Source organism: Mixophyes fleayi, chromosome 6, assembly GCF_038048845.1.
Source record: "Mixophyes fleayi isolate aMixFle1 chromosome 6, aMixFle1.hap1, whole genome shotgun sequence".
Lineage (NCBI taxonomy): Eukaryota > Metazoa > Chordata > Amphibia > Anura > Limnodynastidae > Mixophyes > Mixophyes fleayi.
The window spans coordinates 173,692,301-173,718,167 of record NC_134407.1 but is presented as its reverse complement, the minus strand read 5'-3'; the positions used below and the strand labels follow the sequence as shown (position 1 = coordinate 173,718,167).

At 38.9% G+C, this 25,867-nt stretch overlaps 1 protein-coding gene across 2 annotated transcripts in view; it reads left to right on the top strand.

Moving 5' to 3' along the window:
- Positions 1-1,846: 1,846 nt before the first annotated feature.
- The window catches only part of ITGA2B (integrin subunit alpha 2b), a 73,207-nt gene continuing 49,186 nt past the window's right edge, over positions 1,847-25,867 (top strand). The window contains exons 1-8 of one of the 2 annotated variants that reach the window (XM_075177302.1): positions 1,847-1,873; positions 2,086-2,247; positions 2,554-2,684; positions 5,930-6,024; positions 8,956-9,124; positions 13,330-13,379; positions 24,347-24,392; positions 24,769-24,885. In XM_075177302.1, coding sequence (XP_075033403.1) covers positions 2,108-2,247; positions 2,554-2,684; positions 5,930-6,024; positions 8,956-9,124; positions 13,330-13,379; positions 24,347-24,392; positions 24,769-24,885 — 748 coding nt within the window. In that variant the 5' untranslated portion in view covers positions 1,847-1,873; positions 2,086-2,107. The other variant, XM_075177301.1, reaches the window with a different exon arrangement.

Here is a 25,867-nt window from a genome sequence, read left to right as displayed (position 1 = left end):
TTGCCTCAGAAGACTGAATTAACTAAATCTAGTAGCATGGGAGAGAGAGCCAGTGACAATTGTTCATAATAAATTGCTGTGAAGCCACCTGGGCCTGGAACAGGGGTATTTTTGAGTCTCGATAGTCTGCTTTAGCTCTTTATTGGTTATTTCTGTATTGAGGGAAGTTAATTGGTATCAGACAGAGAAGGGAGATGGCATTCCCCCAGAAATTGTCTGATTCTATCATGTAGATCTTTAAGGAGGGGGCGGGAGGGGGGGGTGGGTTGCCTCCCTCAATATGGTCTGTATTTTTAGAGTTGCTGTTAAACCCATGGAGCCTGGGGGACTAGCTGTGAACTCTATACGCCATACGGGATCAGTGCAGGCATGAGGGTACTGATAAGGGATAAGTGGGCTAGGAATGAGGAGAGAGCAATCAATAGACTTAGTACAAATAGCTGTACCAGGCCATTTAATATTTTCATAATATAATATACATTGCAATATTCTACCACTAAAAGAAAAACATATTTCTCACAAAAACATGGTGCTAAGGAATATTGAATACATCCAATTTTACTCCATGACCTTTACCCTGATCCTGTTACTGAAAAAATAGGTTGTGTAAGTCCGATTAGACCTATTGTTTCAGACCTCCAGCCCAGACTTGCCAGAGCCTCCACCACAGGAGACCACGGAAAGGACAACGTGACAGTTATCTAGTCCAGTTCAGCCCCTTTCCCATTCTCCAGCCCAACAGGTACAAGAAGAGGAGCAATCACATGCATGAGATACAGAGGGTTAAAAGAGAAAGGTATGTGGATCTTCTTACGACAAGACAAGGCCAGGTATTACTAATGCACCAGGTTGGACTGTTTGGGGCATGAATGGGGACAGTTTACCTACTAGTAGTGTGGAGTGTGATTCATCATCATCATCATCACCATTTATTTATATAGCGCCACTGATTCCGCAGCGCTGTACAGAGAACTCATTCACATCTGTCCCTGCCCCATTGGAGCTTACAGTCTAAATTCCCTAATATAGACACACACTCATACAGAGAGGGAGACGGACAGGTAGAGACTAGGGTCAATTTTGATAGCAGCCAATTAACCTACTAGTATGTTTTTTGGTTTTTTGGTGATTGCTTTGGTCAGAGCATTTTGAGGCAGCCGAGTTGGGTCTGCCGAAAGTAGACCATGCAAACTCTGTGGGCAATTGTATGTCTGAGCTTGGTGGTAGATAAGGGCCCGCAGTTAGTAAACAGACTATTGCAGGGGCAAGTCCATTCCCAGAAATAATACAGCTAGCCTTGTAGTACAATGTAGTTGTCTGTGTATTTAAGTTTCCCCATTGTTAGTGTGATCTATAGTATCTTGTCCCCTGATGCTCAATAGGAGTTCAATAAAGCTAAAGGTTCCTCTGCAACAAATATATATTGTTAAAAAGTGACAACTGGGTCCCGGGATGCTACTTTCTCCTGGGTATTTTGGCAGGGTTGTACAAAGATGTGAGAGGTAAACAAAGGCCAAAAATCTAGAGAGAGCACCCCAGACAGTCTGGCACTTCTAAAACTAGCCACATGGATGGTAAGTACAGTGGTATTCTCTCAGGATCATCCCTTGTCTGTAGAAACAAGCCCAGCAGCAAATATTCTACTGTCTCCTTTGCCAGCTGTACCCTGGAAAATAGCTAGGAATAGTGAGCATAACTGAAAGGTTAAACAAGTGGGTGAAATATTTAAATACATTAAGAGACATCTATCTGAGACTGTTCATCCAATGTGCTCAGCCTGACAGAGGAAGCAATGGTTGAATAAAAGTTGACAGTTTTGAAAAGATAAGAAAAGGATGACGTTAGTAGCTGAGAAAGTCACAGATGATGGTTGGTGAGTAGAGAGCAGACGTTGTTATAGGGCTGAGTCTTATTCTCCAGATACAGCTCTAGTAGAGATGGTGTAAATATACAAGAGAATGTAAGGGCAATGCCAGCTCTTAAGACTGCTTTACTCAGACTGCAGTAAAGGCAGGTTTTAAATGTGGTAATTCTGTAGAAATTTGCTGATCAGGAGGATACAATTGATCTCTGCTTTTATTGCAGATTCCATTGAAGTGGTAACACCATGTTGTTGTGTCTGTTGTCTCTGCTGCTTCTCGATACTCATGCACTGAATTTGGAGAAACAGAACCCCCAAATCTTCTCTGGACCCAAAGGCAGCTACTTTGGATTTTCATTTGACTTCTATGAGGCTGAAGATAAAGGGCAAGTACATTAGTGCAGCATTGTTCATTTTAATTATATTTTTAATATTTCATTGTCAATAATGTGTTGTTTCCTTCATTTTCTCCTTATGGACTTTTTTTTATAATTTTTTTTTTATAAAGGAATATTTTAGAGTGTATTTAAAATATAATAATAAAGCTAATAATTTTGCATCGTAGATTTTTAAATGCTATATTGTACATTTGTTAATGTATACCATAGATAGCTTTTTAGTTTAAAAGGAGACTGACTATAATTTGTGCAATATTAACCCTGTCCTTTTTTTTTTTTTTTTTTAAACCTCAGGTTAAACATAGTTGTGGGGGCTCCAAGAATGAATACATCTCAGCCAGGTGTCCGTAATGGCGGAGGCGTGTTCTTGTGTCCATGGGGGCCAGGAGACAAAAACTGCTCCATTATACCATTTGACCAAACAGGTACAGTAGTGTGAATTAGAAATGAGCAGGGACTGTATTAATATTATCCTATATTTATAGCACCAGTATATTCTGCAGTGCTGTCAACAAACTGGATATACTCTAAAAACAGTAGAGCTGTTTCCCAGAGCTTTCAATCTCAAGGCATAAGGCCTTTTACCTACTGACGAAACCAGTGACCCCACTAGCATAATTGCATTTGATATTTGGGGGCATATTTACTAAACTGCGGGTTTGAAAAATTGGAGATGTTGTCTATAGCAACCAATCAGACTCTAGCTGTCATTCTGTAGAATACACTAAATAAATGATAGATAGAATCTGATTGGTTGCTATAGGCAACATCTTCACTTTTCAAACCCGCAGTTAAGTAAATATACCCCTTGGTGTTAACAGCACTTACACTGATTGCTAATCCACCAGGCTGGACTATTTGGGGCTTGAATGTGGACAGTTTACCTACTTGCAGTGTGGAGTGTGATTGCTTTGGTCAGAGCATTTGGAGGCAGCCGAGGTGAGTCTGCCGAAAGCAGACACAAGTGAATAGAGCAGATAGAGTCCAAAAAACACGGCTATGCCACAAACATTCCTGAACACAAGTGGAAATGGATTTGGGGTCATTGCAACTAAAGGGTTCCATTAAGTGGCGTAACCAGGGGGGGAGTGAGTGCTCCCCCTAACACAATTGTAGTTAAGATCGCCGCCTTGAAGGTCGACTGTCCCGGGAGTTAACAGCCAAGCCTAATCAGTAGGGAACATCAAAGGGCATAGGACTTCAGTCTTTTCCATCAAGGCTGGGTCAAAGGATTCTAAGCAATGTTACCAGTGAGAGGAGAGGAGTGCAGTATTGTCTAGACTTGAGGCGAGGCATTGTAATGCAGGTTCTCCCCACTGCTGCCTCTATGTGTGATGTGCAGTGTGTGTGTGAGCCTGAGGGTGGGGTTATCGAGAACTCATTGTCATATTTGAGATAAACCATGGCAGAAAAAAGAGTCTTTGCTTATAGCATTAATCGTGACACTGTAATAGACCACTTTGCAAGAAAATAAAACAGCAGATGTAAACTTGTAATGCTTCCTAAGATAAGCAGAAGTTATAGCTTGATGTAGGAAAAGTCAGGTCATTTACTTAAAGTTAATTTATTTATCTAAAATTCTGTCATGTTTTGTAATTAATCGTTTTAATTACATGTAAACATATTGGGCCTGATTCATTAAGGAAAGTAAGGCAAAAAAATTAGTAAGTTTTCTCCTGGACAAAACCATGGTACAATGCAAGGGGTGCAAATTAGTTTATTATTTTGCACATAAGATAAATACTGGCTGTTTTTCATGTAGCACACAAATACTTGATAGCTTTATTTATACACTAAAATTTAAAGTTGATCTAGGACATTTCTTACCTCAACTATAAATCTGACATCACATTTTAAATTTACTTTCTCCTCCAATGCAATATGCCAAGGTGCAAAGTTACTCATTTATTTTGCTTTACTTTCCTTAATGAATCAGGCCCATTATGTTAACATTTATCACTGGCAGTAGGATTGCTGATTTAAAGACTTGTGTCCACCTAAGCCTTAAGGTTATAGGCTCTCATTTACAATAACTTATTTTTCATAAAGTTTTGGAGTGAATGACAATTTTTTTATTCAAAACAACTTGTGTCTATTTTGTACCCTTTGCTCCCCCTCACTTCAAACCCTGGCTAAACCACTGTTCTATTCCCATACCCATTTACATACTTGTACTAGCAATAAAAAAATGCTAGTAAAAGCATAATTTTTAGTGCCAGTAGGTAAGCATTCTTGGGGTGGCAAGGCAGAGATTCTGCAGTATGGCAATGGGTATATATGCAAACTATATGTATGATATCTAAAACATTGCAGATGTGCTTTTGACAATTTAATTCTGAATGTGCAAACACGTAATGAGCAAGAAAGCCCTATAAAACACAATAGTTCACTATATATATTAATATATATTAAAAACTACATATGTTAAAATGCATTGATCACTTGTTTGTTTTTGAGAAATCATCATATGCCTAAAAATGTTTTGCAGAGATTTGTGATTGTTTCAACAAAGTACAAAAACAGTAAAGTTGGCTGCTTGCCAAGGAATAGAGAGGAAAGGGGAATGTGAGCGTTCAGACTGCTATCCTTTCAATATGAAATCTCCTGTCTACAAAAAAATCATTTATAAAAGCTAAATATGCAAGATAAATATAAGAACATTGCAAAAAAAAATGAAAAAAAAATGTATATATTATTATCAATTGGTGGATATGATTTATGTTTTAATTTATTTGAAGTTCCCTTTTAACTTTCCTGTTATCAAGAAAGTTTTCAAACAAATACAGTAGGTTGTTCTGAAGTTTGTGAAAAGACCAGAATTCTATAAGCTATTGGAAGTTTCACACTTCCCTATGTTTTACTTCCTTTCTTGTGTCAATATTTTTATTTAATTATCTCCCTTTTCCTATCACTTCTCCCTATCCTCTACCCCTCATTATATATCCACTGAACAATGACAAATGAGGCTGAATAGGACGAATGCACTTAAAGGGTGACATGGTTTGTAGTAAGCTGAACACTTACCTGAAGGTGTTAACATGGGTTGGCCCGACCAATGTGTAATCCAGTGGGAGGGACCTTGATTGATATAGGAGGCTGAACTTCCTGTTCTGGTTCATTCCACAGCACGAGATCCCACCCACCCACTCCTTTGGTAGGGTATGTCCGGTTATGTTGCGGTAGGAAGGCACTGCGTTCAGCGGCTGATTTGTGGGCGCACTGGTAGTTGTCGTAGGTCACTGCCCCCCGTTGAGGCACCAGTAACTCCCTTTTTAGCCCTTCGGTGAGGAGGGTCCCTGTTCGACTCGGTGAGGGAGGGCAGAGTGAGTTTTAAAAGGGGCAGTCACTCTGATGCCAACTCAGCGCAAAAGTTATGTTGGGATTTGTTCCCCGTGGTGGTGGACGTACGGCGGTTTGCGCCAGTCCACACGTGATAGTGTTTGTCAGCTTGAGAGCTGTTTCGCAGTGCCCTTTCTCCGCCACCATAGGTCTAGTTAAAATTAAAATCATAATAAAAGTTCTGGCAATTTTTAATAACTTATTCAAGTCTCTGTGTGTTTACTTGCATGCATAGGTTTTAGAATTATAAGGTTGATGTAAGGTTTACGAAACATACACGGTGAGCCCTTTATGCTTTTCCTCCTGTATTCACAGTGTTGTTCTTTTACAGGTGACAGAAATGACACTACTTATGGTATAGCCAGTATATTTAAATCTGATCAGTGGCTTGGAGCAACAGTCAGGACCTGGAAGACCAGCATTGTGGTACGGGTCACTATTATATATGATTAAGGCTTCCCTGTGTCCCAGGTTACTCCTGTCCTACTTTGTTTGAACCAAAATCTTTAAATCACATTATTATTTTCCTATCATTTTAAATGCCTGAAGAGCCAAAATCAACAGGACAACTTGGAAGAGTTTCCTGTAACGATGTGACCGTATTTGGGCCATAAAAGGAAATATTCAATGGACTTAATATCCTGAACAAACGTCAGGGCATTGGGTGTTCTGGTTTTTCATTTAAAAATGATGACAGCCCTATATATGATTATTACAGTCAGTTACATTTTAAAGAGTTACTGCCTTCTCAATTGGCATTTAATTTATATATTGCATAGTGTGTTGTGCAATATGCATTATCAAAAAAAGTTGGTGCTCCATCATGGCCCTGTTTGCCCTACCATTTTATGGATTGGACCAATATTCATACGTCATGCCCCGGTGATGTCATTAAAAATTAGAAAATTATTATTATCTTTTATAGGAAAACTCAAAAGGTCCGTAGCGCCGTACATGACATTTACAGTACTATACAGTAAACAGACAGCAACGATCCATATGTGCATACTGTATCCATGTAATCTTATTTAAAGGACATCTAAAACACATATTTTTTAGATCTCAGGATTTCTTCCTGTTATTGCTTAGTAAGTAGTTGCTTAATAAGATGCCACTGTTAAGGTGGAATGTATTAATAACTTGAATGAGCGATTTATAAGCAATTCCTATTAATATTCATGCAGTTCTGGCCTATCTGGAAGCCCATATATTATAAAATACCCTGCATTTGCAACTCAACAGTATGATTAGCTGTAGTATGATGCAGCAGCATGTATGGATGACAAAGTCGTTTAGTGCCTGGAGGTAGTCTAGAATTTATTTTAATACAAGATTGATGTTAATATATGTACACGTGATGCTAATATATGTATACACTGATGTAAATAATATATATATATATATATATATATATATATAAAATATATAGTGATGTCATCACTTATAATCACTAATTCTGATGTCATAACTTTACTGTTCAGGGAAACTTGTGCATTATAAGGAATAACACACTCCCTACTGTAAGTTATTACAGATATTAAAAGTCACCTTGGAGATCCATGACTTGCAGTGCCGTAACTAGACATTTTAGTGCCCTGGGCGAGACAGGGCACCGGCGCCCCCCATCTAAGTGGGAGTGGCATTTGACAAGTGGGTGTGGCCAACCTAATGTGTGGGTGTGGCTAGCACTTTACTGAAAGAATATATATATATATATATATATATATATATATATATATATATATATACACACACACATACACATATACACATATATATACACACACACACACACACACAGTGGTGGGATTCCATTAACCTAGCTTTTTTTATATAGAAAGGAGAAGCCCTATGACATACATTGCTATTTTAATATAGTACACTAAAAAGAGGCAAGATGGGAATATTAGGTCAAGTAACAGAACAGATCTTATAGGTCAGGGGGTAGTAAAGAAAATAAATGTGTGCCTCCTTTAGCACTCACAAGTGCCCACAAGCAAAAAGGATATTTAATTTTGCAGAACACAATTTTTTTTTTTAATTTAGTTTTTTTTCTAAAATACATTTGACCTACTAACTTGCTGGATAAGTTAATAAATAAGCACTTTGGGTACATTCCAGATCGCTTACAGATCAATTGTTTAGTAAAACAATTACTGGATTGTTGTAAAAGGCATTTTGCAAAAAAATACTGGGTTTTGAATATTGAGTGACCTAAGCTGAGTAAAAATACATAGCCTGCCCACACACACATAATATAAATACAATTTTACTTACCTTTCCTGTGTCCTGTGTTCTGTGTCCTCTGTCCTGTGTCCTGTGTCCTGTGTCCTGTGTCCTGTGTCCTGTGTCCTGTGTCCTGCTGCTTCTGCCCCAGCAGTGCTCCTCGCTGAATATGACGTCGGGCGTGATGACGTCACATTCAGTGGGAGCGAGGAGACTGCTGGGAACCGCCGGGAGATCAGGTGACTTCTTTTTTTTTTTTTTTTTTTTTCTTCCCCTTTTGTATTAACTTTATTGACTTTTTTTATTTTTTTTATTTTTACTATGCCGGCGGGTAGGGGAAGGTAGCGGGCGGCTGCTGCGCCCTCTTAGGCTTGCGCTCGGGGCGACGGCACCGCCCGCACCACCCTAGTTACGGCTCTGATGACTTGTATAAAAGCTCAGTGTCTTTCACTCTGTGCCTTTCATATATTTACTTCTTGGTGACTTACAATATCCTTATAAGTTACAGAAGGTGCATCATCCAATATATAATATGTGTAATGTATAACTGGTCAGTTATGGTGTCATCACTTTAGTGTTCATTAGAGAATCTAGTTTAGGATAAAAACTAGTGTACATTATTACTTAAGCCCTAAACCTCCACTGCTGGTCATGTTAGGGGAGAACATGGCATGTAAAGCTGGGTACACACTACAGGTTTTTCATCCAATTATCATGCTGATCATATGATAAACAACCATTTGGTCAGATATTACATTAGTGTGTATGTTTCCACGATCATGTTTTAATGTACCAAAGCGTATCGTATCGTTCAAATTGGTTTTATAAACTTCCTAAAAATCATGATCTACAATGGAACAATGTCAATCAATATGGAAGTGTTTGCACAGTGCATAAATAAAGTGTACATACCTCATACACACAGTGGAGGCAGCCATTTTGTGGCTTGAACCAATATTTATGGAAATGCAGTTATTTCTCCAGTCACCAGTGACACTGATGAAAATGCAGCCAACTAATTCACTAGAAGCCATTTTGTGCCACAAGATGAGCAAGAACCAAATGGTTACATGTTCCCAAGCCTCACTACTCTTCCAGCTTCTCAAAATCTCTCTCGCTCACTGCTCACAGGCCTGTGCCCCGTTCCAGCATTATAACTACATGGATTCCAGTGATTCATCTCGTGAATCTGGTAAAACTCCCACAGGAGCCTGCTACTTAACGGCTGACCTGGAGAACTTCTATGAATTTGCTCCATGTCGGACAACCAAGATAGAGGCAGATTTTAAAGGGAATTATGGTACGTTTAAGTGCAATTCGAGCTTTTCTGCTTCTTAAGTGTATCACTATTAATAATATGTTATCTGTAGTATTCATGTTCAGTAATATGAAAAGTTGTATTTATATGCCAGTACCATCTACAGTAATATGAATGTCCAGTAATATAACTTTAGTAGCAACACTGGGTAATATCCAGTAGATGCTGTATGGCAATTGTAGTTACCCAGTAATATGTCAGCAGTAATGCCCAATAATATGGCAGCTATATATATATTACACTCCAGTATCAGTGGCTCAGCACTACGTCATCATGATAGCCCAGAAAAAATCCAGCAGCAGTATCATAAATAGTTAACCGGTAAAATGCCAGCAGAAATGCTTACGTATATGCCAACAATGAGTATATGCCATTAGTTACCCAGTAATATGCTCTGTGAGTGCTCAGTAGCACTAATCTGTGAGTAATTAGAAGTTGGCGCTGCACACCAAGACTTATGTAATATTAGGCAAATTGGGGCCCATGGCGGAGGACATGGTCGGGGCATGTACATGATCATTAATTGTATTTCTGCCAACAACATAACACAGACCACTTTGCATAAATAATTCACTGCAGTGACCCACATTGTAAGTTTACAGGGAGGGGGGGGGGGGGGATTTACTGCAATTGTAGTGAAGAGCATTGCTGAATTGAAAAAAAAAATCAGCAGAATTTGCCTGAGTTCTTTATAGGGTCTGCCCGGTTGTGTCAGCAGGACTTGACAAATAGGCCCAAAATCTAAGCGCAAGCTCCAAAAGTTAGGTTACCGTACGCTGAGCTATATTTGGTGCCAGGCATAATCTAATGGACTATATCTGGTAATCTGAAGGATGACACACCCTTTAAATATGGTTTAGCTTTCCCTTTCCTAGTCAGTTAAAGCTCCACTGTCCTATTATGTGCTAATACTCAGATTGTGGGAGCTTTTTTTAGTCCTCTGGCAGGCTTAATGCTCCATATTGTAAATGCTGATGAAAATGCTAAAATGTTTGTTTGTTTTTGTTTTAATATTACTGGGAAGTATAATATACATAAAGGTGAAATGAAAACATTGGGATACGTGCTGCAACTACTTACAGGCCAAACTCAGAACTGGAAAAGTGGTGGATGAGTAGATCTTAAATAGTTCCTGAAACAAGATCTAGGTCCTGACCATAGGTAGCAGAATTGCAGGTGCAGTGGGCTGCCCCTGTTTCATCATCTTTAGCACTTTTGTTTTGGTTCCTGACAGTTGGTTATAATTATGTGTCTTTTAAGCATTTTCTTTTCTATTTATTTTATATGCATCCACACTTTGGTTGGGGGTGCTTGATTGGGGTTTCAGGTCACACATTTCTGCCAGCATCACTTTTATTATTATGATTTACTCTACAATACATTTTCTATACTGAAAGTAGGAAAAGGGTCCAAAGAAGATTAAGAAGTTGTTTTCTTAAATGAAGCTAAAACTAAAATCTTATGCAATAAATAAACTTTTCAATTTATTGCAGTTAGTTGTGTTTTACACGTTTTAGCATTTATTTTTTTTCAGTATATCACTAGTAACTTTTAGTTGATGCCTCAAAGCTTTAAATGTATATTTAAACGTCTGAAATTGTACGAAGCAAAAATTAACCAAACATATTGTGCCACCTGCAGGCTGATGTACTACATTGCAATAACATTTTATATTAAATGTTTGTTTACTAGCATCAAGAAGAAAGTGTCAGTTATTGATGGGGGATTCCAGATTTGCTTTTAACCAAAATGTGCATATGTACAAATGCTAAAGTGTCTAAAAAGTATTCACCCCCTTTTGGCTTTTTTAATTTTATTTTCTTACATCAGTAAATAAATAAGACAAAGACTTTTTATATCCTTGGGAGCAGTCAAGTCCATTATAAAGAAATAGACAGTATACGCCCAACTGTGCGTTTGTCTAGAACAGGTCATCCTCCAAAACACCATCTGTGTGATGAGGATAGTTTTGGCAAGAAGGTCCCCAAGTGCATGCCTCCCAGCATTATCTCTGAGGTAATCGCAGCAGGGCGCATGCAAATTGTGGTGTGGCCCAACCACCATGGTGAGTGTATACTGCTCAAATTCCCATGAGTGGGCATGTTTATCAAATTGGGACTCCTTCTTTTCCACAGTGGTGTGTTTACTGATGGACACTCCCTTAGTCCACACCTACACCTGGGATTGGGTGTCCCTTGTCAGGGGCTGCTCGTGGACCTCTTCTCCAATCCTTGGCTCACTTTCAGGCACCCTGCGATGTGTGGCTCCAGCATGTGGATGTGGCTCAGCGTGGACTGGTGCTGGTGTATAAACGCAACAAGTAGGAGGAATAATACACAACTAACAGTACACAAACAAAATGCATACTTATATATTTGTAGCAGGGTGTGCAACCCCATGTGGCAACATTTAAGAATTGTACAATAGACATAAAATACATACTACACAATCCTTATAAATGTAAAACATAGTTTGGATGACAATTGGTGTCCAGCAGGGTTAAATCCCTAGTTTCAATGTCATGACACTCTCACATTCCTCTCCTTTCTTAGATCTGGCTGAAGCCAGGTCCCCCAACACCAGTTTGGCATCCTCATCTAGCCCAATCCATCTGTCCTCAATTCTGCGGCTAGTCACCTACACAAAATAGCTAGCATATACATTGCCCAAATTGTTGTCAAACACCACAATCCTCTGGTAGTTCATTCAATAGTTCCACCTCCACCATCCCATGGTCCCTACCTCAGTCCTGACGCTCCATCCCAGTTTTATGTCTCTTGTTTGCCCACTTTGCGATTACCTGGAACCAAGGGACCATCGGGATGCACCAATGTAATATATGTCCATAAACCTCCAGTTTACCACTCACACAGCCTGGACATTTGGCTACAAATCCACTGAATTTCCCTTTTTGACACCCTTGAGCAGATTATCTTCCAATGCTAACACCTCCACCTTTGGCATATCAGTGTGGCTTTCCTCTTAATGTTATTCAAGTGGGGCCATGTGGAAACAAGCTACCATGGGTGGCCCAGGGCAAACTCCTGGAGTGGGTCCTCTGCTCTGGGGACAATCCATCTGCACATGGTTGCTTACATCTGAATCAGCTTCTTAAGTTGCCCAGCACCTTATGTCTTTCTCTCAGTGGGAATGCTTGAGTGTGCTGTGCCTGTCACTTCTTTCAGAGGTATTTCTGGTCCTCATTCCTATTGCCTGGTCTGTCCATTCTCCCAGTCTAAAGACCCTCTCCACAGTGGCCTATTCGCCACATACACATCAGCCACCTTGATTGCATCTTCTGGGGACTGCGGATTGCTGTCATCCATCCATTCTTAGACCTCAGGAGCCAGCTTCAGCAACAACTGCTCCAACATGACCAGATCCTCTATCTTAGCTTCAGTGAATGCTTTTTTCCCATTTATCCAATGGGTGCAGGTCATTTGCAACTGGCTGGGGATCTCCACATGCAACTTGTTGCCACCTTTGGCCAATGTACGGAACCTGGATCTGTAGGCCTCCAGGGTAATAGCAAAATTTTCTAAGAGTGTGTTGTGGTTCAATGCTTTATATACCTCGGGCACATGTCCCATCAGACTGGTAGCTAGGTCTTGGGTACACTCTTCTTCCTCGTTACTCTGTACACCTGTCATGGATTTAAACACCTGAAGATGGGTATCACTGTCCGTCATTATATCATTAAAAGTGTGAATGTCTGTGTAATTCCAGATGAGGCTTTGAGCTGGTGCTGGATACTCCTGAGCACCTGGATGCTGGAGGGGCAGCTAACTGTAAAGGTACTCCATGGCACATGCCCTTTCCGTTGCAGTAGCGTTTAATACAAGGGCCGCCAGGAGCCACGTAAGCAATGCAACAGGGTAATTGGGATGTTTGCATCTGTATACAACAAGGGGTGTGAATACTAATGTAATCAATTACTGTCTGCTTAGATTTGAGGTTGCTGTTTTTATTTTTATCATTAATAGGATATTGTGCAGGGATTCCAGGCATTTGTAATCCCTATGCATGCTTCACCTTAAGCATTTGAACTTGTCATTACCCAAATCTACTTTCCTGTTACTGATTAAAATAAAATTTTAGAAAGAACCTTGCAGTTAATGGTAAGATTTTTTGGAGCAGGTGACATCTGAGGTGTAATAATGTCTGTAATTTTTCCTGTTATTACACAGAAAACGATGTCCGCTACTGTGAGGTGGGATTCAGTGCAGAATTAAGCAAGGTGAGTTTGTTTGAGGAGGAAATTACACAGCACAACTACAACTATGCACATATATTTTTAACAGCAAAGAATATTCTAATGTTATTTTATCATGGAGAATGTCTCCAGAGCTGTACACGGTTTACAGTTTATCTTTTGGCCTTTGTGACAATAACTGTATAAAGGGCAAGTGTACGGGTTTCATGGTGACGATGGTAGGGAGAGTACATGTTAAAGATGTTGTCCACTTTTGTGCAGACTCTTCAACAGTGCTCTTTTCCCAAATAAATAATTCAGTTGTGGTTCTCCCATCACAAACTTTTGCCTTTGCCTCATTGCAATCCAAATATCCAAGAAGAGAAACAGCACACATATTTACCTGCAGACAGGAGATATGTATTAATGCAGGACCTAACTGGACTCGGCTACAGTCAATCCAATTTGATGCCACATTTGTTACATACCGCCCATACATATTGTAGAGTGCTATAGATGGCTGTGAATCTGCTTTTGTGCTTGTAACCCTACTCTGAATTGTTTCTATTTCATTAATATCTAATTGACAATAGTACCTCCGGTACTCAAGGTGAGGTCTTACCAATGACCTATAAGAGCTTAGCTGTTTATAACCTCTGTTTTCCTACCACTAAGAACGCATCCTCTTCAACCAAGTGTTCCTTCTGCTTGACTATACTACTTGCTTACCCTAATATCACGTGATACTATAACGCCAAGGTTCCTTTCCCCTGTTGTTGCTGAAATTACATCACCATTCATTCTATGTTCTGCTTTGGATTGTTTTGTGTCACATGCATTATTTTTTACATTTTGATTTCCTAGCCCATTACTCTATTTTCTTCAAATCAGTAATGTATTTGTTTTACTCCTTCTGTGGTAATAAACTCTGTAATACATATTTGTATAATCTGCAAAAAGACATACGTTTACTTCTAGATCACAAAATGAGTAATAAATAAATGAAACAAAACAGGACCCAGGACTGGTTCCTGAGATATTCCGCTGTTTAGCAGCCCTTTATCTGAACTTATAACATGGACTACAACAATTGGGGGTATGTTTATCAAGCGGTGGTTTCGACAAATTGATGATTAACAGTGGTTTGCCTTCATTTTATAAAACGTCAATTTTATTAAAGACAAAACCTCATGGGCTTGGTCTTTAATAAAATTGCTGAGATACATACCGGTAATAATGGGTGAGCACTGTCTTGTGAACTTGCTATCTACAGATGCTGCTCCAATAGTAAATACAAAATAATTGCTGTTTTCGAAAAAATTACAGAAAATCGCTAAGTATCGGTGGATTGTTGGAACTGCCTCTTGATAAATGCCCTTGGTCTCATACCCTTTAGTCCACCCTTTTTGTAGGTCACCATATGAAATTTCTTTTAATGATTCCATGAAATGTCTTTAATGACTCCATAGCTCTAACGTTTAGTTATGTAGTCAAACAAACCCACTGCATGTGTTTGACATGATCTCCCAGCAGTAAATCCATGTGGAACTTGTCATTTGTTTGACTCTTAACTAGTTGATGATTATTGTTTTTAAAGTGAGTCCATTAATTTCCCGACTATTGACCTGAGACTCACAGGTTTGTAGATATCCTATTCAGAACTACTGTATTTTAATGGAAGGGAAAATACATTTACCTTTCTCCAATCACCTAGAATTATACCTGTGGACAGATCACTTAGAAATAACCTATTGTATAAATTTACTTCAATTAGTTGCGCACAGCCAATGTATGTTATTGCAAATGTACTGATTTTTCTATTGAAATGTATTGATTTCTGAGTAATATCCCAATTTGGAGGTGTCAAATTCAACGTATGCTATCCATGGATTGATGCTGAGCTTGTACACAATCAAAGGAAATCTTCCTGCATACATGCATTACAATCGATCGGAGAACAGAATAAGCACAGCACCTTCTCTTGTGTGTATAGAATTTGTTCTGTTTAATGCATACCAGGTTGCACATTTTTATAGTACTTCTGAAGTACTTGTTGATGTGCAAAAAACAGTTAATGTGTCACAAGATCAGTTTCCTGACAAGCCTGCAGTTGTACTTGTTCTAGGCTTATGGTGCCATTTTCCAAGAAGTTTAAAGTTAGCACCATTATTTGTAATCAGCTACTTCTGCAAATGCCATCTTTACTTCTGCTTCTAACATATTCTGCAAAACTTCTTACAATTTCTAAAATATATATCTATATATCCCTGAGCATATTAAAATGTAAAACATTCTTAAAGGTACACTATATATTATATAAAATATATTGTCATTCCCTTCTTTTGATTCACCTTTTAATCTAGAGCCTCTAAACTATACCCTGCCTGTAGTCCTATTTGGCTCCTGTGTAGACCCTACTTCACAATATAATTCCCTGAAGGTTTTATACAATTGAATCTTATAGATCCATTCAAGCTTAGTGGTCGTACCAAATAGAATCTCACTCTAACTATGGATTTCATGGGAAAGGAAAAAGGAAAGGGAAGAAGAAAATACACAGTGTGCTCGGCAAATGTTATATGTTACTTATTTCCACAATAGGAGGGATTGTCCATTGTACTGTATATCTTCATTTGGGCAGGGTCCAGTAAGGAGCATGTGGAATCCAAGGGAAAGGTTCTTGGTTTCGGCACTGATCACAGATGGAAGTGGTGCTTTGGGTTCCACACAAAGCGCATTACTTTAGCGAGGTGTACAGTACGGCAGTTAAGACAGGTCTGGTAGCTTTAACTTTTCTGGAAAAGAAACACTTAGATTTAATGCACATGGCCAGGTTCAGCCATATAAACCATCCCTCTAGATAAGCATCTCCAGTGTGCTCCTTTAAAAATATATATTTAATGTCTCTTATTTCTTGTAAGTGTTTATCAATTATTCTCTCTGGGTCATCTGTTTCATTAATGAAAAAGATGCAACACTGGGCTCTTTGTTAATGGGGCTCTGGAACCATCTGATACACCTTTCTTCATGAGGGTGTCCACAATACTCACAAATACGTTTCTGTATTGGGGGTAAATCCCTGCAATCATGGATTGCTCTTTCCTTTATGTGTTTGAGTTGAACTTTCATATTGGAATTTTCCTCATTATGTATAATGATCTCTACACTACTATTGGCGTGAGTCTGGTTCTTCCAGACCTGCCTTTCTTTTGTAGACTGATAAGCACCTACAGCCCACAACAAAAGAAAATAACTTGCAATCAATATACCTCCCGCTAATATCATTGAACACCACTCTCTGGTGTTCCATGGACCTTAAAATAACTTGTACTTATACATTTTACTCAGACTCCCCTTGTCAGTGCGAAGCGTGTATCCAGGTGTCTCTTCCTTGTACCTTGACTGCCGTGGGAGTCGTCAGTAAGATCTGGTATGGTGCTTCAAACCTGGGTTCAAGAGCTTTTCTCACATGTTTTCTTTATAACAACCCAATCTCCAGGTACCCGCCGATGACTGGTTTGGATCTGGTATGGAAGAGAACACCTTGCGGTGGATGTTAGCCAATTGTTTCCTGTTTCTGCCATTCGTTTCTGCATCTTCAATTTAAATGTACCATTCAGCCTTTCTACCCACCCACTACTCTGGGGGGTGTATTGCTGACATGATACCCACTTCTAGAACCTGCTGTAGATTCTTGTCCATAAAATGGGTACCTCTATCATTCTCAATCACTTCTGGAACCCCATATCGACATACTACATCTGACATTTGTTTCTTTGCCATTGCGTTTGTGGTTGCTGTTCTACAAGGCCACACCTCCACTGATTGAATAAATAGGTCCGTGCACACAAGGACTATGTTTGGCAACTGTATGAAGTGAATCTACAGCCTTTGAAAAGGGTACAGAGTCTGTGGGGTACTTTTGGGTGGGACTTTTACAGTCTTATCAGGATTGTGTAAGCACATATTGCACATCCAGATACATCTGTTTGTGCAGCTTGTTTAAATCCAGGAGCCACCCAGTTTCTTTCCAGGTTCTTTAACATGGTGTCCTTAGACACATGGACCTTTCCATGTAGGGCTTGTGCCATCACTTTGTACAGTGCTTTGGCAAACAATAGCAATCTTGCAACCACCATTCATTTCCTTGTTCCTTTGCCCCCAGCCTTTTTAGGCCTGTTTTTCAACATTTGGGGCTATTTATTGACTTTGAGTGTCTCTGAGTCTGGGATTGGGGGTAGGGCCACAACATTTATGTTCACAGGGTTCAGTGGAATTACAGCAGCTTGCTTTGCAGAGGCATCTGCTAGGGCATTACCTTTGGCTTGTGAGGTCTGCCCTCGAGTGTGTGCCTTTACCTTTATCACCGCTAGTTGCTTAGGCAGTTGAAGAGCAGCAAAGAGTGACCTAATGAGTTCTGCACACCCTGTGTATGGTGTGCCATCAACATAATATCGGGAACCATCTACAAACAGTTCTAAATCAGCATTTAGTGTAGGGATTTCAGATATGTCAGGTATAGCAGCACTTTCTAATCACATTCGTTCAATACAATCATGCACAGGAAAAAAGAAAAAGTTTATGCATTTTCTGTGTCTTGCTGCTGCTGTGACTGACTGTCACTTTCACTATGTATCTGATCAATATCTGTTTCTGTGTCAATATGCACCCCTTCTTTCCCCTCTTTTGAATAAAGCATCAGTACAATAATGTTGCTGAATTCAAAGTTGTACACCTTTTTAATTTGACATAGAGGGGGTAAGCAAAGCCACCTCATGTTTAGTGAGCCTGGCTGAGGAAAAGTGTTTTGTCTGTGCCTGGTTGAGGATTTCTGTTACTAAATGTGGTACCTGTGTAAAAAGTTCATGTCCTAACATCATGGGGGCTGTTTTTTCCATCAGTAGTGCAACCACAGCTACTGATTTAATGTACGTTGGTGCTGCCCTGACTACAGGGTCCAGTTGCATAGAGTAATATGCTAAGGGTCTTTCTTTCCTTCCATGTGCTTGTGTGAGCACTCCCTGGGCATGTCCCTCTGTTTTATGATAAAGCAGATTAACCAACTCGTTAAAATCTGGCAAAGTAAGTGCTGGCGCTGAGGTTACATAAGCTTTCAATTGGTTAAACATTTGTTCCTGCTCAGGGGAGAGTGTAAATGACTTGCTATCATCCAGAAGTGCTAATGCAGGAGCATGGATAATAGCTCATAAAGTCTTAAGTCTTTTTTATAAAACACAATAGTCATTACTCAGCAGAGTATATATCATGTAAATCTTTCTAGTGTTTACTTATTACTTTGTTGTGGCTGTGGACTCGCACAACCCAAAACATATTGCATCCTTCTACTCATTGAGAGGTGGGTATATTCAATCTGGATTACCTAAAGGGTCTCTCTCTGTAGCTGGGAGGAGTGTTGGTTCTATGAGAACAGTGTGTCCAAGATTTGCCTGTAAACAGGTTAAACAGCTACGAGAAATTTGCAGCTAGTGTAAAGAATCTTGGAGAATACCAATAGGCCATAATTAATTGAGCCATAGCAGTCTTTTGATAAGTGTGTTAAACCATGACTAAGCTGTGCCAAAACAAGGTACAAACTTTTTTTGGTGCAACAAGCTTACCATCATTACTGCGCCACAAACCTGTGTGGGCAGGTTCACATCCTCCCTGCTTGCCATCTGGAAACCTTCTGTGCAGAGCAAACTTTTTGCATAGAGATTAACATTTGTTCATTAGGGATTACAGTAAATGTTATTAATCTTACATTTGTGTTCTACAATCTTTTTTCTGCTGCTAACTTTATAACTTTGTCAGCTCTGGTATTAAACAATTTGCCAATCAGTTTGTGTCCACCCCCTATCACTGGGTTTCCCTCAGTCTCCTGTAAACCATTATCAGGTAACCAATGAACATTTTGTGCAGTGAGTGGCTGCTCATTAAACATTTGTTTACGTATTTCTCTGTGTAACTTAACTGTGACGCTATGCCTTCCATTTCATGAAAAAAATATTTCCTCTAAGGGGCAATCCCTAATCTCACAAACAGAGAATGTCAGAGTGACGTGACCTGGGTGCATGCTCAAAGCCACTCCTTTCTCATCATCACCTAGCACAGCCCCCTTGAATGACTCTTCCTGGATTTCAGTCATTCCATCACACATAGCCCTCTTAAAAGGTTCCAGGCATTCAGCTATTTTAAAAGCAAAACTGTCTCTCTCAAAAATCAGAGTACTCTCGTTAGACACCTTGCATTGTGTCTGCAAATCACTCAGCATTTTCTCAACAGAATCTCCCAATCACCAAACATTTAAGCATATTTTCAGATTCGGTGTTTTCCCTATTGAAAGTACAAATGTATTCACTTGAACAATTCTCGCTCACAGATGGGATTTTATCTTGCAATATTTCTTTATGGGCATAACAAACCCCCCTGATTTCTGAGAAACATTCATCAGTGCCATTTTCACACAGATTAAAACTGCTTGTAATATCTGCATGTAAAAGCTCACTTCCACTTTTCTCTACTTCACAGAGATAATTATTTTTCTTTACTTCAAAAACAGAAACAGCTTTTTGGACCCCAGCTAGCTGGAGGTCAATGTTTTCACCTAACACTATCTGTACATTATTTACCCTCTTGTCCGTCTGTTGATTCGTACAGTGACGGACCACAGAGTTTAAAACTTTTTGCATCTCTTCAAAATCTTACAATTAACCAATACAGACATTACATTTACAAATGTACACCTTTTTCGACCTTAAAACAATAAAAAAAAACAATACCACTCCCTCACTTATAGAGGAAGAAAAATTAAATGATTTCCTCCAGCCTACAGTTGTGAAACTACAAGTAGCCGCATTAAACCAAATACTAATCTGCTTCAATGTGTTGTCACCACTCCGGAGACATTTAACATACTCTTAAATTATTGAAGCATACTCGAAGAACCTTTTTAGCAATTTTACATACATTGTCAGATAACCAAAAGCACAACCCCCCTCCTTTCTTAACACACTGAAGTCTTTTACACAGAATAAGGATGGGGGGTTTTCCATTCTCTCAGCTGCGCAGCATCACACATACACTGTACAATGATTTTCCTATATACATACATTTACAGTACTCTGATTATATGACCTTAAATTTCAACATCAAATGTACCTGTTACAGGGAAGGTAAGTTTGTTAGAAGTCTGCCTTATGCAAATGCTCAAAATACTTAACAACTAAACTATTTTTCCTATACATGTGACTAGCAACTAACCCTTCAGTAAAACTTGTTTTTTATTCATTTTAATGACAGATTCACAACACAAATAATGCTAGTCACAATATTTAGACCTTCTGTCTGGGTCCTTAATTTTGCAGCATTCCACATTTTACACATTTCTTTACTCTCCAATAATTCAGTCCTGTCTCACATTTACATCTCCACATATTTTGATTCTCCAGTTCTCTTAACTTCCCTGTACCACCTCAAACAATCTCTTGGGGTTTGATCTCAATACCCCTTTTGTTCTTGTCAAATTACCACTTGCAACACTCTCGTTACTCCATCCACACTGATACCATTAGGAGTGGTCAGTAACAGTTGGTTACTGATGGTGAGAAAGGAACCCAGACAAACTGTGTAAGGTCCTTAACCCAAGGACCACCAAAGACTAAGTGGCAAAGTAAGCCCATCAGGTCACAATACCTGTCAGCAGCAATTGGTTAAAAAGTTTTATTTAATGTTCCTACAAGCAATAATCTTAGCTCTTTTACAGTGGTGCACCCTTTTTGAACCCTTTAAGATTTTCTGAATTGCTGCACAAATGTGACCTTAAATGTATTCAGATCTTCATCTAATTCATTCAAACATTAACAGTAATTGTTGAATTGTCCCACACATTTAGCTTCATGGAATTTTGGCCCATTCCTCCTTACAGAACTGTTCAAACTCATGTAGGCTGCTGGCCTTTCTTGCATGAACACCCCTCTTCAGGTCCTGCCACAACAATTCAATTGAATTAAAGTGCAGGCTTTGACTCGGCCATTGCAAAACGCTAAATTTCTATAGCTTCAATCATTGTTATGTAGACTCACTTGTGTGTTTAGGATTTCTTGCTGCAAGACTAACCTTTCGTTTAGCTTCAGTTCACGGAAGGATACCCAGACATTCTCCTGTAGTATTTGCTAGTACAATACAGAATTCATGTTCCATCAATGGTGCAAACTATACTGGTCCGATGTCAACAAAACAGCTCTAAACCATGATATTGCCATCAAGTTTTATGGGTCTTATGTTGGAATGCAGACATAACGTTTCTCATTTAAGCCAAAGAAAATCTATTTTAGACTCATCAGTCCACAGAACATTCTTCCAATAGACTTCTGGCTCATCCAGGTGATTTCTGGCTCATCCAAGTTATAAAACTTTAAATGGACAGCAGTGTTCTTCTTGAAGGGTAATGGCTTCCTCCTGAGTTGAAGCAATTCCTTCAAGCCCTTGTACGGGACAGATCAACAATTACCGTAAATTTTCAAATGAACACTGACATTAGCCAGTGCAAGAGAGGCTTGCAGATCCTTTGGCATTACCCTGCAGTGTTTTGTGATCTCTGGAATATCATATGCCTTGCTCTTGGAGTGATTTTGGTGGATGATCACTTCTGTAGAGTAACATTGGTGTTGAATTTTCTCCATTTGTAAACTATCTGCCTGACTGTGGATTGGAAAAGCCCAATGTCTTTAGAAATTCTTTTTTTAACCTTTTCCAGCTTGATGAACATCAACAATCTTTTTCTGAGATCCTCAGAAATCTCCTCTGACTGAGGTATGGCATACATACCAGGCTTTGATAGGGAAGGCTCGGGTGTATGTTTTTTTTTTTTTTAAATAGGGCAAGGACAACCAAACTCACTCTTGACTGTCATCCCTTTGATTGATATTATTGACTCTAACTATCCCCTTAACAGAAATGGCAAACTGAGAGGTTCACATTCTTTTTACGACAAATTTAATGGTGGATCATTTTGATCAATAAGTTAATGAAAAAGTGTATAATTGTGTGTGCTATTTGATTTATTGAGTTCTCTTTATATATTTTTATGACTTAGATGAAGATCTGAATACATTTAAGGTCACATTTATGCAGCAATTCAGAGAGCTCTAAAGAGTTCACAAACTTGCTTAGTTTCTAGCACCACTGTATATGTGTCTACAGTATAGCATTGTATATCCCTCTAGTGTAGGTGACCCCTGTCACCGGTTATGCCTGTTCGCTGCCTGCCTCGACCATTTGCATCATCTCTGTTAATTATTTTCTATACTACTACTTAGTACAGCAGTTGCTTCCAGTCTGTATACTCTTTTGCTACTTGGCACATATGACAAATTCTTACTACTCTGAGCTCAAGTCCCGGGGGCTTCCGAGTACCTGTGAGAATATTGCCATTTACGGAAAAGGCGGTTTGCTATAGGTGAAGATCTCTCATTTACTTTATTATAAGAATTTATCTGGTATCCAGTGGGAGCCGTTCCACTCCTCTGTGATTTTAGTTTTAGATTCTTCCGACATCAGGTATCAAGCATATTGAAATTTCCCAAAATTAGCTCACGTCACCTTTCATTGACATCTCTGTGATATCCACTTGTAATCTATCCAATTCTTCAACTTGTCCTGGTGTTCTATAAATTGAGCCTCTCTCTCCAATTTCTAGAGTTAAGTCTAGTATGTATCTCATTTTTTGCATGTAAAGACCTTTCTTTTTTCCTACTCTGTCTTTTCCAAACAGGGAATAACCCTGAGTGATTGTAATCCAGTCATGGTTATCATTGTCTCAGTAATACTACACAAAGTAAACTATCCCTTGATATGACTGATGTCAATTCATGGAGCTTATTTCCTAAATTGCAATAATTTTTACCCACAGCTATGTAATATGTTGGCGCTGTATAAAGGATAAAATAAATAATAATAATGTTAATAAATTGTAATCCAAACAAAACTACATGATCTGTCTAAAAATGACCCCCAAAAATCTATCTCATACTAACTATTTAAACAAAACAATGCCAATGATTTAGATTTAGTTTAGCAGCTGACACTCATAAAAATTCTTTAGTTTCTCTGAAATTCAATCATAACCCAATTGAGCAAATGAATTGTAAATCAAATAATTCCCCCCATAAATGTAGTGTAACAAAAACCGATTTAACACATAGATCCCTTAAAAACACAAAGACAGAACATTATTAAATTTGATTTACTATGAAAAGGAGTAGTCACAATGCTTACCGATAAGAAACAGTTAAAAACATACATGCAGAAACATAAATGTAAAACAGATTGAAAATAAAAAATATTTTAATACAGAAAAGTTAACAGAACATAAAAGGTAAGTTTTAGATATACCCAGGGCCGGTAGAAATTTCACAATTTCTCATCAGTAAAAATTTGAAGGGTCCCCAACATTTCTAGGGAGGGACTTCCCTCTCACACTAGCCTGCCTGTCTCAGATTCGCTGCCTTGGAGTTCCCTTCCCCTCTGATTTGATTTTGGGGCCCTAGAATGTCAGCTTCTGTGTATGGCATGCTGGTGCTTCAAAACGTGTCGGTTGTCACACAACAGAACACAATACTCAGAGAAATATAAAACAATAACAGCAGTCAGCAGAACCTTCCATCCTCCTGTCTATGAATGCTTGGAGAATAAATGTGAGTATTTCTATAATTGGAAAACTAGAGGGGGTGAGTTCTAGAAACTGTGGGGTCCAGGGCATGAAACACCCACAATTACAGCTAAAATCTATTTTTAGCCAGCAAAGATATCTTTAATTAAGAAATTAATTTGAATAAATAGAGCAACACAGTTTCATTTAAATAAGGGTGAATGCACAGGAAAAGGGTTTTTGTTAGATAGACAGGTGTTCAGGAGCGAAAAAAGCTAATTAAAATGGGTTTTGTTACTGGTTCTTTGGTTACTTGGTCAATGTAAGATTCCATGGCTTTAAATACCACATTTTCCCTTTGCAGGATGGGATTCTATTAACGGGAGAACCAGTAGGCTACTTTTATGAAGGTAGGTACCCTTCTTCTTCCTCTTCTACCTTCTACTCTAAAATATACATGTGATATTCTGAGTTTAAAGTAGTGTGTGTCTGTGTACATATTATAGAGCAGTGTGTAGGGACATTGTTGTGAATTTAGTTCAGTTTGTGTTTGTAGTGTAGTTGAGGACTGTCCAGCTTCATACAAGCTCCATAGATTATATTGCATGACATTATGTTGAATTATTTTGGTGTATAGGTGCTTTTTTGAGCATTCAGCAGATAATGATATTGTCTGACAACATTTTGGTTCAGTCTGGTTAGACGGCTCATCTCCCAGCAACTATTTTAATATTTTCACTTAAATATCTCCAATGGTCTTTTTATTTGCCTTCCTGCAAACTCTAGGACGATACACTACAGTGCCTCTACATGGTTTCCAGAAAATGTCCATGCCTCTGATTCGGAGATATTCCGGCTCGTTATCCTCAAAAGAGGACCAGAATGCAGCTGAAACATATAAAGGTACATGTGGCTAAAAGCAGTGATGGAAGTGGTGGTGGACACGGTGCAGGGGCAGACCCAGAATTTATATTTAGGGGAGTTGGGGGATTTAGCATAGGCACACCCCTCCTTCATTCTGATTGGCTGTTCCCGGTTGGCCCTGCTCCTGATTTGGCCCCGCTCCTCCTCTGTTTTGTTCGGCATCCTGCCTGTAATTTAAAGGTGTGCTTGTGCTGTTAAGGGGTGGGGGGGTGATTGCCCGGATGACCCCCACCCCCTACTGGATCCGCCACTGATATGGTGGTATGCCATACCCCCAGGCAACCACTTTTCCTTCTGCCTACATTGTATAACTATCAAATTCCATTCACTTACATATTCCATACCACCAATTCTAAATTTCCATTTTGACAACTGGCTAAGAGCATATATAAAGGGAAAATCCTCAATCTCACTTTTTTTCTCTGAATGTTTAGTAACACATACAGTCAGATTATTTTACTTGTCCTTTGCACTTTATAACAAGAATGGGAGCAGACATATGATTTTGGCAATGTAAATTATGCATAGAAGCTTAGTGGCTCCAATGTAAAATGGTGGAATATACAATTAAGTTTTACCAAGCAATAACTTTCATATCTGAAATATATTTTGTTTGAGTACCAATATTTTTCCTAATTTAACAAGCTATCCATTCTATATATGCTTTAGTCATAGATCATGATGTTTTAAAAAGTTAAGGATGTGCTTTAGAATAGCACTACCATGATTCAAGCCACAAATAATTGTTACAAAAAGTTCTTAAAATGTCGAAAGTATAGTTAGAATTGGTTTTGAGAAAGTGACGTACTTCCTAAAGATATATAAAAACCAAATGGCACTAGGATTTGTTACCTGCTTAAATAAGTTAATACTATGTATTTAAACATGATTCATTAAGGATCTTAACTTGAGAAACTTCTTCTTTTAGTCTCCTGGACAAAACCATGTTACAATGCAAGGG